General features: G+C 44.8%; 1 protein-coding gene across 2 annotated transcripts; it reads right to left on the reverse strand.

The window, feature by feature from the left end:
- Window positions 1–1,198: 1,198 nt before the first annotated feature.
- On the reverse strand, window positions 1,199–14,781 carry KPNA2 (karyopherin subunit alpha 2). 2 transcript variants are annotated; one of them, XM_007527678.3, is made up of 11 exons: window positions 14,642–14,781; window positions 13,018–13,115; window positions 12,760–12,897; window positions 9,342–9,430; window positions 7,358–7,626; window positions 6,580–6,674; window positions 6,215–6,478; window positions 5,640–5,873; window positions 5,247–5,429; window positions 3,113–3,262; window positions 1,199–1,540 (listed from the first exon to the last, which is right to left on the reverse strand). In XM_007527678.3, the coding sequence occupies exons 2-11, from the start codon at window positions 13,090–13,092 to the stop codon at window positions 1,448–1,450; spliced, it is 1,590 nt and encodes a 529-aa protein (XP_007527740.1). In that variant the 5' UTR covers window positions 13,093–13,115; window positions 14,642–14,781; the 3' UTR covers window positions 1,199–1,447. The 2 variants fall into 2 exon arrangements, with proteins under 2 accessions (XP_007527740.1, XP_060058571.1); XM_060202588.1 differs by having other exon boundaries at window positions 14,610–14,741.

Here is a 14,781-nt window from a genome sequence, read left to right on the forward strand (position 1 = left end):
TAAGTGAGGTTCTCTTTGCCTAAGGAAAAAGTAGCATGGGGGTGGGTCCTAGCTACACACACAGACACACAAATTATAATACAAAAATGTGAGTTTATTGGGGCCAGGTGGTGGTACACCCAGTTGAGTGCATGTTACAATGTGCAAGGACCCAGGTTCAAGTTCTCAGCTTCCACCTGAAGTGGGAAAGCTTTGCAAGTGAGGAAGCTGTGCAGGTGTCTCTCTCATTTGCCTTCCTCTCTAGTTCTGCCTCTGTCAAATAAACAGAAAAGGAGGGCAGAGGTATATCTACTTAATGGTTATGCAAACAGGCTCCCATGCCTGGGACTCCAAAGTCCCAGGTTTAATACCCTGCACCACACCATAAACCAGAACTGAGCAGTGCTCTGGTAAAAAAAAAAAAAAAAAAAAATTAGGGGCCGGGTGGTGGTGCACCTGGTTGAGTTAATGTTCCCAGTTCGAGCCCCCGGTCCCCACCTGCAGGGGAAGGTTTCTAAGTGGTGAAGCAGGGCTGCAGGTGCTCCTCTGGCTTTCTCCCTCTTATATTTTGTGCACTTAACCCGGTTTGCTAGCACCTGGTCCCCATCTCTCCCTTCTGCTCAATTTTTGGCTTTCTCTATGCAGTAAATAAAGGTGATAATGATAATAACACAAGAATGTTTTTTTAAAAAGTTTATAGGCAAAGATAAGTAGTTTATTAAAATCTTTGAAAAGACTGCGAAAAACAAAACCATGGCAATTATTAGCACATTTAGCAAGTCACCAGTGAGGGGGCAGAGCCAAGATGGTAGACTAGCAAGACTGAGGTCTGTAACCAGGATTAGCTCTCCGTGCAACCTGAGTCACAAATTGGAAATGGCCGAGTAGGGTCGGCAAGACAGCTCACCTGTGAAGGTGCCTGCTTTGATAGGTGCGAACCCCATGATCGAGCTTGACCCCCAACCACACTGGACAAGGTTTTTGTGCTATGCCGTTTTTTCCTTTCTCTATCTGAAAAAATGTACATGGAGCAGTGAAGGTCAGACAGTCAATGAAGGGAGGTGGGGTGGGGAAGATAAGAGAACCCCAGGAGACAGCGGCAGTGAGCAGAGTACTTACTTACGTGCAGTAGTCTGGTCCCTGGGACAGCATATGCCAGAGTAGTGCTCTGGCTATCTTCTCTATTGATGAATAAAAAAATCTTTTTTTAAATTGTGAATTAAAGGGTGGAATTTAATCTTTATTTACAGGGCACTGCAAGATAAGAAATTCCACATAGAAATAAGAAATCCATTTAGAGGAGAAGCTTCATACAGTATGTACAGTTTGGGAACTGTTCAAGTATAGTTTCGTTGTAAAAAGTGCTACAATGACAAACCACATTGAAAAAGAGTTCTTAGTAAAGAAACAGTAAGACAAACTTATACCAAACATAGTACACAAACAATGTTACGTCTGGCTGTGAAGTCTAAAAGTTAAATGTCCCAGGGGTGCCATCCTGGACTTGGAATGCAAAGCCTTCAGAGGTAGTTTCTGGGACAACATTTTGATCTTCCTCTTCCTGAAAATATTAGAAAACAAAAACAGTATCATGAATACTTTTAGGCAAGAACATACCTAGAAGTTTATATTTATATTTACTCTACATTAACCCTTGTACAACATTACAAATAGTGGAGGGAGGGCTGTCAAAGGTTGCCAATTCATAAGTGTCTTTCATTTTTCACTAAAAAAGGGAAAAACTGGGAGTCGGATGGTAGCGCAGCGGGTAAAGCCCAAGGACCAGTGTAAGGATCCCGGTACAAGCAAGCGGTGAAGCAGGTCTGTAGGTGTGTTTTTCTCTTCCCTCTTTGTCTTCCCCATCTCTTTCCCCATTTCTCTCTGTCCTATCCAACAACAATAACAAAAACAAGGGCAACAAAAGGGAATAAATAATTTTTCTTAAAAAAGGGAAAAATTGTGCATTATTAGGTCTTTGCCCAGTTCCATCAACTTGGACACTAATTTAATATCAAAATAATTTGAGATTTTCTAAGACTATTAATTTTAAAAGTTATGCTTTCTCTCTTGCTGTCTCCTTTTGCCTCTCAATTTTTCTGTCCTCTCAAATAAAAATAAATAAAAAGGGGGCAGGTTATGGCACAGCTAGTTAGGTGCTCACATTAAAGTGCATAAGGACTTGAGTTCAAGCCCCTAGCCCCCACCTGCAGGAGGACAGCTTCACAAATGGTGAAACAGGGCTGCAGGTGTCTCTGTCTCTCTTCCTCTCTATTTGCCTTCTCCCTAAATTTCTCTATCAAAATAGTTTAATAAATAAATATGGAAAAAATGGCCACTGGGAATGGTGGACTTGTACTGCTGACACTGAACTACAATAACCTTGACGGTAAAAACAAATTAAGTAAAAAAAGAAATTAAAAAATTTCACCAAATCAGCCATTAGAGAAGTATATACGTTCTATGCCCTACTTACACCAATGCCGTGGCTGTAACAAAGGTACAAAGCTAATTTCAAAATTATGTGAAAAGGGGCTGAAGATGTAGTTCAGAGAAGATGCCCTGGATTTGACTCCACCCACAAAAAAAGAAAAAGTATGAGGAAAAAAATCTTTTAGACTGATGGTCCGGGAGGTGGCACAGTGAATAAAGCATTGGATTCTCAAGCATGAGGTACCAAGTTCAATCCCCAGCAGCATATGTACCAGCAGAGTGATATCTGATTCTTTCTCTCTCTCCTTTCTCATTAATAAATTCTTTTTAAATTTTTTAATTTTATTTTATATTTATTCCCTTTTGTTGCCCTTGTTGTTTCATTGTTGTAGTTATTGATGTCATCATTGTTGGATAGGACAGAGAGAAATGGAGAGAGGAGGGGAAGACAAGAGGGGGGAGAGAAAGACAGACACCTGCAGACCTGCAGACCTGCTTCACCGCCTGTGAAGCGACTCCCCTGCAGGTGGGGAGCCAGGGGCTCGAACCGGGATCCTTATGCCGGTCCTTATGCTTTGTGCCACCTGCACTTAACCCGCTGAGCTACAGCCCAATTCCCCTCTCATTAATAAATTCTTTAAAAAATTATTTATAGAGCTTAAATGGGTACTTCCCTAGATGCTAACGTTATAGTGTTACTCACCTCTACAGAGAAATACTTCTCAATCAAATTTAGTGAAGCTTTATACACAGAATCATTCTCATGGTTTTGTAGTGCTTCAATTTTGTCTAAGCCTCCACATTCTTCAATCATTATACTGAGCTTCTCAGTTTCACCTAGTTTCTCAGCAGCCTAAATTAAAAAATAATAATAAATTAAGGTTAATGCCCATACTATAAATGTTTTAAGAAAACAATGCTTGTAATGGTTCTGCAAAAGACTTCCATGCCTGAGGCTAAGGTCCCAAGTTCAGTCCCCAGCACCATTATAAACCAGAGCTGAGTAGTGCTTTGGTCTATGTTACGTATCTTGTTAAAATAAAATAAAATAAAATATTTAAAACAGAGAAGCATATATTTAAAAAAAGAAAGAAAGCAATGTTTGGGCCAGTTGGTTGCACACCCAGTAGAATGAGTATGTTACTGGTTTCAAACTCCTAGCCCCACCTACAGAGAGAAAGATTCACAAGCAGTGGAGCAGTGCTGCAGATGTCTCTGGTCCTCTCCCTCCTCTATTTGTCTCAATCAACTGACAAAGGAAGAAATAAAGGAGTGTGGGGGGTGCAGAAGTGTCCTCTAGGAGTAGATTTCTCATGTAGTCAGTCACTGAGTCAGAGATAACCCAGATAACCCTAGTGACAATCAACCAATGCTCATTATACAGAAACGGTTCCTTCAACAATCCTGTGAATATATACATATATACTTATTTTTTGCCTTGAGGGTTATTGCTGGGGTTTGGTGCCTGCACTACAAATCCACTGCTCCTGGAGACCATTTTTTCCACTTTGTTGCTCTAATTGTTGTTATTGCCATTGAGGAAAACAGAGGGAAGCGACCCCTCCCCCGGCAGGTGGGGAGCTGGGGGACTCTTAGGGATCCTTAAACTGGTCTTTGCGCTTCGCACTATGTGCGCTTAGCTTAACCCGCTGCACTACTGCCCACTGCCCAAAACCATCTTCATTTTACATTTCCTTGAAATTCAAGGTGATCAGACTTATACCTGTTCTTAAAATTATTACTGGGGCAGGGTAGATAGCATAATATTTATGCAAAGAAACTCTCATGCCTTAGGCTTCAAAGTCCCAGGTTCAATCCCCCAAACCACCATAAGCCAGTAGTGATCAACACTCTGATAAAAATAAATGTGCATACACACAAAAAATTAGAGATAGAGACACCTGCAGCACTGCTTCACCACTTGTGAAGCTTCTTCCCCCCTACATGTGGAGTCCAGGGGCTTGAACCCAGGTCCTTGTGCACTTAACCAGTTGCATCACAACCTGGCCCTTCTCTCTCCTTCTCTATTTACCCTCTGCTCTGGATTTTCATCCTTATTCAACAAATAAATATTTTAAAATTAGAAATTATGGGCAGGGGTAAATAGCATAATGCCTATGCAAAGAGACTCTTATGCTTTAAGCTCCAAAGTTTAATCTTCCCTGCCAATGGGGAGTCAAGGGTTTGAACCTAGGAACTTACACACTGTAATATGTGTTCAACCAGGTGTACTACTGCCTGACCCTGTATGTAATAATTACTATCACCACAAGTTTAAAGCTGATGGGTAGGACCTACCTAATTACTACCACTGAAATAGTGTCATACACTTGGGATAAATTAAAAATGGAGTCAGAATGGCGCTTAAGCACAAGAATTGACACAAGGATCCCAGTTCGAGCCCCCGGCTCCCCATCTGCATGGGAGTCACTTCACAAGTGGTAAAGCAGGTCTGCAGGTGTCTGTCTTTCTCTCCTCCTCTGTCTCCCCTTCCCCCTCCATTTCTCTGTCCTATTCAACAACATCACCAATAATAATAACTACAACAATAAAACAAGGGTGACAAAAGGAAATAAAGGGAAAATATAGAGCCAGAGGACAAAATAATTGAGTATAAAATTGGGAAAATAAATGTCTTGGACAAAACAGGTCTACATTATTTGTACATGGACCTGGCCTCGGGTCACACTGTTGGCTCAGCATGTCCTCTGTCTCGTTATCCTGGATCACATATTTTACCATGTTTGCTGGCTTTATGAAAACGTAGGCGCCTTCTTCCAAGTGCAAATAATTAACAAAGTTCAATTTCAAATAAATGCCACCCTGTTAGGTCTTACCTGAAAGATATTTGAAATGGCATCCAAGATAACCAAAATAATCTTGGTGTCTTTAACAGTCAGTAGGTTCATCAACGGTTCTATTATGCCACAGTGAACAAGGTACACAATCTGCTCGACTGTACCTCCACTTGTATAGTTGGTCACGGCCCACACAGCTTCCTTCTGTGTCTTGAAGTCTGCCTATTAACATAAGTTTCATTTCAGTCCAATACTAAAAATAGCACCCCAAAAGTAACTATTTTAGAGAGACAATTACTGATTTTTATTCCCATCAGGGGAAAAGGTTACTGGATATTACTGAGTTAAAATGTTAGCTAAAAAAACCAACAGTAGTACACTGAGAATTTTACCAAGCAGTTCTTCCAAATGCTTTTATTAAGGCCTTATTACCTTAGAGAGAACACCAACAAGAAACGGGACTAATCCATGATTCAAAACTTGCTGTATCTGGTCTTGGCGCCCAGCAGTGATGTTTGACATTGTCCAGGTAGCCTCCTTCTGAATATTAGTTTTGGAGTTCGTTAGCAGGCTAGGAAAGACGGCAAGTGCTCCTGCATCTATTACAACCTGAGTCTGTTCGTCTGTCCCAGTAACAATATTTCCTATGGCTCTTAGTGCAGGGGTCTGAAAAAAAAACAAAGAACGGGTGATTTTCTTAGTTTTCAGCACTAGTCACTAACTATGCCCTACCAGCCTGGCAGGCAGTAGCACAGGCATAAAAGCCTGAATTTGTGCCTATCACCACATGTGCCAACAACAGTCTAGATCCTTTCTCTCTCTTGAGTAAATATATCTTTAAAGAAGGAAGTGTGTTTGGGGGGAGATGGAAGAAGAAAAAGATAAACTACCCTCTAAATGTTTTGATGATTCAAGAAGACTCATCACAGCCTAACACAGTGACTGTCAATATTAATATGGATTATAAATTCATTCCACTTCTTATTTTCACCTGAAAGTCAACTTACCACAATTGGCAATTCAGTAGCTCGTAGAAGCTTCACAAGTTGGGGTACAACTCCTGTTTTCACAACCATTTCAATCCGGTCATTTGGACCATCAGTCAGATAGGAAATGGCCCAGCAAGTATCTGCTAACACTTCTGGATCATCATGATGCAGAAGACGAACTAAAGCAGGAAGAATCTGCTCAACTGCATCTAGTGGGGGTGCAGGATTCTTGTTACGACAAAGGTTTGACAGTGTCCAAGTAAGATTACGCAAGTAACCACACTAAAGGGGGAAGAAAATATGCAATGAGGATCTTGGTCTTTAGAGGGGGTGTAAAAAAACTACAATCAAGAAGTAACTTTACTTTAACGTTAGTAACTTACTGCTAAAGATGACATATCAGGAACCGCGAGGAGAGCCAACAATGGATCAATTGCACCATACTTGATAACCAAGTCTCGGAAAACAGAGCCATCACCTACAGAAAGAAAGGGCAAAGTAATCATGTCTAGCACCATCAATGTGAAGTCACTGAGTACACTAAGAAGTGACATTCTTGGAAAGCACCTAAATTATATGCTTATTGATTTTGTTATGGTAGGGGCTTCACCACTCCAGTTTAACAGTCTTAGAGAGACAGAAAGGGAAAGGCCGCAGCACCAGAAACCCCCCCACTGCCCATAGTACCCCCAATATAGTATAATGGGTACGGTGGCCAAGACGCCCTCCAATGTGAGCTATCTTGCCAGCCCTAGATGCCTACTTCCATCTCTTGCACTGGAAAACCAATTCAAAACTAACAAAGCCAACTGTTAGTTATAAACAAAGTACCCCCAACCTCAGTATAATTAGAGACAGCCAGTCAATAGAATTTTACTAGTCTGGGAGGTGGGGCAGTAAGTAAGTACTGGACTCATTAATATGAAGGCCTAGGTTCAATCCCTGACATCACATGTACCAGAATAATGCTATGGTCCTCCTCATTAATAAACACATTTTTAATTAAAAAAAGAATTTTAAGTGCTACGCCTGGGAGTAAGATGGTATGGTGCCTAGTGGCATGAGGTACCCTCAATCCCCAGCATCTATGTGCCACAGTGATGCTGTGGTTCTGTCTTCTTGGGTGTTAACAGATCTTAAAAGAATTTTAAATTCAAGTACCTGCAATGTTTCCAAGAGCCCAAACAGCTTGTTCGCTGATGTGAGCATGGGAAGATGCCAACAGAGAAATGAATGCTGGAATAGCACCTCCATCTACCACAGCCTTGGTCTGTTCTGACGTCCCAGAAGCAATGTTAGTGAGCGCCCATGCAGATTCAAACTGAATGGGGCTACAATCACTTCTTCCCAGGAAGGACACAAATTTGGGAATTAAACCAGCCCGAATTATGTTGTCTATGGGGGGCTGTTTTTCTCTAGAAAGTAATTTTCTGAGGGTAAAAAAGAAAAATAAATAAAAATAAGTGATTAACAAAAAGTTTATGTGAAAACCAACTCCAAGGTATAAACTTCAGATCATCTTTTACAACAAGCACTAAATACTAAATATCCTAGAACTTAAAGTAAATATCAGCAATAGGCTATTCTTTCTGTACTTATGTGTAGGAACATACTTTAGATATTGACAAGTTTTGAACACGTTCATGTGAGTCTGAGAAACTGCACAATGGTTATGTGTAAGACTTCCTAAAGTCCAAGGGTCATTCCCCAGCACCACCTTTAAGAGAGCTCATCAGTGCTCAGATGTCTTTCAATAAAATTAACCTACAAGGAGTAGGGAGATAGCATAATGGTCATAGCAAAAAAATATTCCATGCCGGAGGCATCATAAGTCCCAGGTTCAATCCCACCACCACCACCACCACCACAAACCAGAGACAAGTGAGCAGTGCCCAAGTAAGTATAAGGGGACCGGGTGGAGGCACACCTGGTTAAGCACACACACTACAATGTGCAGGAGCCAGATTCAAGCCCCATTTCCACCTGCAGGGGGGAAGTTTCACAAGCGGTGGATCAAAGCTGCAGGTGTCGGTCTCTTTTCTTCTCTCTTGCCCCCTTCCCTCTCAATTTCTAGCTGTCTCTATCCAATAAATAAATAAATATTATTTTTTAAAATTAAGTAAAGATTTTAAAAGAAGTATATTTTTTATTTCATTTTTTATTGCCACCAAAGTTCTCACTGGGGTTCAGTGTCAGCACTTATCAAGTCCATCACTCCTGGTGGTCATTTTTTTCTTTTTCTTTTTTCTATTTATTTGATGGGACAAAAATTGAAAGGAGAGGGAGGTAAAGAGAGACCTGAAGCACTGCTGCAATACTCATGAAGTGCACACCTTGCAAGGAGGGAGCCAGGGCTTGAATCTGGGTGCCTGTGCATGGCAATGTGTGCGTTTAATTACTTTCTGCACAATCATTAGTCACTTCAGCCGTTCTCTCCATGACTATGTGTTCCTGCATACTATCTACCTTACTTTATTAAAATATATTTATTTATTTTCCCTTTTGTTGCCCTGGTTTTTTTTATAGTTGTTGTAGTTAATTGTTGTCATTATTGAAGTTGTCGTTGTTGGCCAGGACAGAGAGAAATGGAGAGAGGAGGGGAAGACAAGGGGAGAGAAAGACATAGACACCTGCAGACCTGCTTCACCGCCTGTGAAGCGACTCCCCTGCAGGTAGGGAGCTGGGGGCTCGAACTCCATCCTTATGCTGGTCCTTGCGCTTTACACCACCTGCGCTTAATCTGCCCGACTCCCTGCTTTTTTTTTTTTTTTAATTATTATTATTTTTAACCAAAGCACTGCTCAGCTCTGGTCTATGTTGGTGCTGGGATTAGCCCTGAGACCCCAGAGAATCAGGCTTCAAAGACTACATAACCTTTATGCTGTCTCCTTAGCTCATACTTGACTGAGTTTAAGTGTCACCATGACAAGCTTTTGAAATTTACTTAAAATGTCTATCAAAAGTGTCACAACACTAACAGCCTAAAATTTATCTCTTATTATAACAGTGGCCATTCCTAGAGAGGGATTTTAGGCAATTAAAGTAAATCAGTTGCACCTAATAAAACTCTAAAAAAAAAAAAGAAAAAGAAAACTAAAACCAAACTAATCTCTGAAATTATCAATGTTATGCAGTTAAGACTTACCTAGCAGCTTGAGTGGCCTGCAGCTGGCTTTCCAAACTGCTGCTGTTTATGCCTTTCACAATGTCATCAACAGACCAGTTAACAGTGCCCTGCGAGAACAGTAATATTTGCAATTACCACCTTTAAGATTAAACAAAAACAAAACCCTCACATTTTGAGTTTGAGGCTTATAACCAACTTCTAAAAGCTTGGCCCATAATCTTATTCTCAAATTGAGTATTATTTCATATGTAGAATAGTTTTTGTTGTTGTTGTTTTTTAATTTACCAGAGCACTTCTCAGCTCTGGCTTATGGTGATGCACAGGACTGAGCCTGGGACTATGGAGCCTCAGGCATGAGAGTCTCTTTGCATAACCATTATGCTATCTACCCCCACCCTAGAGAAGCTCTTAATTGTGGATCACTAATCACTAGTCTTAAACTTAATCACTAGTCTTAATCTTGTCACTAGAAGAAAATGGTTAGCTTTAAAATACCTGCATTAAAATACACTTCCATTTAGAGGGAAAGAGTTAGGAAGCAATTACACTAGTAATTTACATATGTAATCTTGTAATCTATCATTCCCTTGGGACAGTTACAGATGTAACTGTCTCTATGGTGTGACTTTAGCAGTTAGTAAGTACTATGGTGGATAAAATGTTTGAAAACTGCCGTACTGAGGTCAAATCAGATTATATAACTGCAGAGGTCCAGGAAATAGCTAACCTGGACAGTGTGCCTGCTTTGTAGTGTGGGCCCCCACTGCATTTAAGGGTGCTTTCGTGTTACATATCCCTATCTGGAAAAAAAGTCAGACTAGGGTGACAAAGTCTCAGAGATAAGCACCACCAAACACCACCGACAACAACAACAAAAACACTACCAGGAAGTGGTGCAGTGGATAAAGTACTGGACTCAGAATTATGAGATCCAGATTCAGATCCCCAGCATCAATGTGTCAGAGTGATTACTCTGCCCTCCCACTCTACATTATCAATGTGTTTTGTTGTTGTCGTTTTAATTTTTTTCTATTACTTTTATTTATTTATTAGATAGAGATAGTCAGAAATAGAGAGGGAAGGGGAAGTCAGAGAGTGAGAAAGACACCTGCAGCCTCACCACTCATGAAGCTTTCTCCCTGCAAGTGGGGACCAGGAACTCGAGCCTGGGTCCTTGTACACTATAATGTGGACTCAACCAGGTGCACCACCACCCAGTCCCAATTAATGTTTTTTTCAAATATATTTTATTTTTTTAACTATTTATTTTCCCTCTTGTTGCCCTTGTTGTTTTTCATTGTTGTTGTAGTTACTGTTGTTATCGATGTCATCACTGTTGGATAGGACAGAGAGAAATGGAGAGAGGAGGGGAAGACAAAGATAGACACACCTGCAGACCTGCTTCACCACCTGTGAGACTCCCTTTCAGATGGGGAGCTGGGGGATCGAACTGGGATCCTTAAGCCAGGCCCTTGTACTTCCCACCATGTGTGCTTATCCAGCTGCACTACCACCTGACTCCCCAAATATATTTTATTTTAATAAGATAGAGACAGGCCAGGAGAAATAGCATGTTTATGTAAATGACTCTCATGCCTGAGGCTCTGAAGCCCCAGCCCCACCATAAACCAGAGCTGAACAGTACTCTAATCTGTTTCTTTCTCTTCCTCGTTAAAATTAAGTTAAAAAAAAAAATCTAAAAATAACAAAAGTCTGGCTGAATAGCATAAGTGGTTATGGAGAAGACTTTCTTTTTTCTTTTTAAGATTTTATTTATTTATTCATGAAGATAGAAGGACAAAGAACCAGATATCACTCTGGCACATGTGCTGCGGGGATTGAACTCAGGACCTCATGCTTGAGAATCCAATGCTTTATCCACTGTGCCACTGGAAAAGACTTTCATGCCTGAAACACTAAGTTCCAAGCTGAATACTTAGTACAACCAAGTTGAGAGATGAGAGTACTCAGTTAAGGGGGGGAGGAGCTAAATTAAGACCTAATCTAAAAAAAGACTTTCAAAGGATATAGATTTAAAACCATGGCAGGGATAGATAGCATAATTCTCATGCCTGAAGCTCCAAAGTCCCAGGTTCAATCCCCTACACCACCATAAACTAGAGCTGAGCAGTGCTCTGGTGAAAAAAAAAAACTGATTTAAAAACCATCAAAATTAGCAAAGCAGGGGCAAGGTGGTTGACTCACTTGGTAGAGCATACATGTTACAATACTCCAGGACCGGGGTTCAAGCCTCCAGTCCCCACCTGCATGGGGAAGCTCTGTGATCAGTGAGGCAGTGCTGCAGGTATCTATCTTCTCTTTCCCTCTTTATCTGTCTCTTTCCAAAAAATTAACGGGAAAATATATGAATTGCTTATTTTCAGAAAACAGTATTTGGCATAGAATGTAGATGAAGGAGGTTGGGCAGTAGCGCAGCTGGGTTAAGCGCAGGTGGCGCAAAGCACAAGGACCTCTTTCATGTTAATGAATAAGCCTTTAAAAAAAAGGGATGGGGCAGAAGTCTGGCTGTAGCACAGCAGGTTAAGTGCAGGTGGTGCAAAAAGCACAAGGAACAGCAGAAGGATCCCAGTTTGAGCCCCCAACTCCCCACCTGCAGGGGTTAGGGTGAAGCAGGTTTGCAGGTCTTTCTTTCTCTCCCCGTCTTTCCCTCCTCTCTTCATTTCTGTCCTATCCAACAATAATGACATCAGTAATAACCACAACAATAAAACAAGGGCAACAAAATGGAATAAGTAAATATTTTTTAAAAAAGGGATGGGGGCTGGGCAGTAGCTCAGTGGGTTAAGCGCACATGGTGCAAAGCGCAAGCACCAGCGCAAGGATCCCAGTTCAAGCCCCCGGCTCCCCACCTACAGGAGGGGCCGCTTCATGAGCAGTGAAGCAGGACTGCAAGTGTCTTTCTCTCCCCGTCTTCCCCTCTTCACTTTTCTGTCCTATCCAACAACCACATCAACATCAACAATAACCACAACAGCAATAAAACAGCAAGGGTAACAAAAAGGAAAAAAATAGCCTCCAGGAGCAGTTGGATTCCTGGACCCAGCAATAACCCTTGGAGGCAAAAAGGGGGGGGGGGGCAGGTGGTGGCACACCTGCTTGAGCACACAGGACAAGGGTGTAAGTCACAGGTCCAGATCTGCAGATCTGTTCAGGGGAAGTTTCACAAGCTGCTAAGCAGTGCTGCAGGTGTCTCTTTCTCCCTCTCAATTTCTCTCTGTCCTACCAAAAAATAAATGAAAACAGAGAAATGACTATTTGGAGAAGAGGATTCATTGTATAGGCAAATACACACACACACACACACACACACACTTTTAAATGAAAAAAAAAAGCATGCTAAGATTAAGAAGATTATTTAAATTTAAGAAAAGCCCACACTGGTGTTCCCATAAACCATAAGCTGAGATAGGCTTACCTGGTTGTTGCGGTTTTCCTGAAGTGGAGAAGTAGCATCATCAGGAAACGAGCTGACATTTCTCCTTTTCAGCATCTGGTCATCCTTCTTTGCTTTCCTCAGTTCCACATTAACTTCGATGCGGCGCCGCCTCATTTCCTTGAGCAAGGGGTCAACATGTCATCTCACCCGTGTCAGTTTCTGTTGCGGACAAGTACCGTCCCACTCCTAAACATGTTCATTTAAAAAAGCCCACAGGAAACATCAGAAGGTACTCACTGTGCTGTCTTTTCCCTTATTCTTGAACCTGTTAAGGCGGGCGGCCGGTGAGTTAGCATTCTCGTTGGTGGACATGGTCTCGAGACAGAGAGAGAAAGCTGTGAGGAGGGGAAGGCACAGAGAGGCGGCCGTCATTTCCCTTGTAAGGCGGCAGACACTCGCAGCCCAGGCTGAGCCCCGCTTCTCGGCTGCGTGGCTCGGTCCCCTCCACAGAGAGAGGCTACCAGCAGCGCGGAGGCGCCCACTCCGAGCGCGAGCGCAAGCGCGCTGGGGCTGCGGGGCAGGGGCTGAGGGCCGCAAGGCCAGTCACCGGGCAGGTCCTGGGGCCCGTGGTGGGCCCGGCAGGCGCACACCGCACTAAGCGCTAGGGCCCGGGTTCGAGCCACGGTCCCCTCCTGCGCATCTGCCTGTAGCTCTCTCAGTTTGTCTCTGTCCAATAAAATGGGCTGGCATGAGGCGGGTTACAGCCAGCAAGGCCGCGGGTTTGAGACCCAGCTCCGCCCCTGCAGGGGAAGCTTCACAAAGGGCAAAGCAGGGCTGCCGCTCTCTCCCTACCCCACCCGATGTGTCCTATCCAATAACAATTTAAAAAAACCAAAAAAAGGAGGGGGGGGGGCCGGGTGGTGGCGCGCCTGGTGGAGCACACACGTTACAGTGTGCAAAACCCCGGGTTCAAGGCCCCGGCCCCGGCCCCGCCCGCAGGGATGCAGGTGTCTCCCTCCGCGGTTCGGCTGCTTTGTATCACCTACGGAGATGACACAGAAAATAAACAGAACGGACTCGAGTGGGGCGCGGCCAGGCGGCATCCTCGCAGGAGAACGTGCGCTTCCTGTCAGCAGCGGCCCGAGACCGTCTCGGGAACAAAAGCTCCAGCCCCGCGGGCCTTAGCCGCACAGCCGCGGCCTGAAGAGATCTCCTCACCGCGGCCTGACGAGATCTCCTCACCGCGGCCTGACGAGATCTCCTCACCGCGGCCTGAAGAGATCTCCTCACCGCGGCCTGACGAGATCTCCTCACCGCGGCCTGAAGAGATCTCCTCACCGCGGCCTGAAGAGATCTCCTCACCGCGGCCTGAAGAGATCGCCACGGCGACCTGCTCCAACCGCTACGTCAGCCAGCTCTGGCCTCCGCCCGGGACCCCGACCCCCCCCCCACTGGGCCCAGCCTCGGCCGACCCCCGCCCGGCCCCGCACCGCCCCGCACTCGCTGTTGCTCCTCCCGCCCCCCAGGCGCCGCGCCCGACCCCCCCACCCCGCCCCGGCTCATCCCGTCGACCCCCGGCACCCGCGACCCCGCACCCGACCCCGCACCCGACCCCGCTCTGACTCATCCCGCCCGACCCCCAGGCCACCGCCTCTCCCGCTGCAGCTCATCCCGACCCCACCCCCACCCCGCGACCCCCGGACCCACTCCCGCTCATCCCGCCCGCGACCCCCGCCCCATCCCGCCCCATCCCGCCCCGGCGCGCACGGCCCAAACAGCCGCCCCGGCAACGCCCGGCGCCCGCCTCCAGGAGCGGGGCCCACGCCAGGCCCGCAGCCCCGGCCTCCCCGGCCCAGTGAGCGGAGCGCGGCCCGCGGGGCGGCAGTTACCTCCCAGGCGCGGCCGCCGCCCGAGTCCTCACCGAGAAAGCCGGCTCCGGGTTCCACAGGCGGCGGTGCGGGGCTCCCGTCAGCGTGTGCGCGGCCACGGCGCTCGAGTCGTCCACCGCGGGCGGCCAGGGGACTGTGCGGCGCGTGCGGCCGGCCGGCGCGATTTAAATTT

The sequence above is a fragment of the Erinaceus europaeus genome, chromosome 12, assembly GCF_950295315.1.
Source record: "Erinaceus europaeus chromosome 12, mEriEur2.1, whole genome shotgun sequence".
In the NCBI taxonomy this organism is placed as follows: Eukaryota; Metazoa; Chordata; class Mammalia; order Eulipotyphla; family Erinaceidae; genus Erinaceus; species Erinaceus europaeus.

What these genes read in the sequence shown, in the direction of transcription:
- KPNA2 (XM_007527678.3), bottom strand. Translation starts at nt 13,092, where the DNA reads ATGTCCACCAACGAGAATGCTAACTCACCGGCCGCCCGCCTTAACAGG. An exon ending in CTGATATGTCATCTTTAGCA is followed by an intron (nt 6,479 to 6,579) that starts GTAAGTTACTAA and finishes TTCCCCCTTTAG; the next exon opens with TGTGGTTACTTGCGTAATCT. An exon ending in CCATTTCAAATATCTTTCAG is followed by an intron (nt 3,263 to 5,246) that starts GTAAGACCTAAC and finishes TTTTTAATTTAG; the next exon opens with GCTGCTGAGAAACTAGGTGA.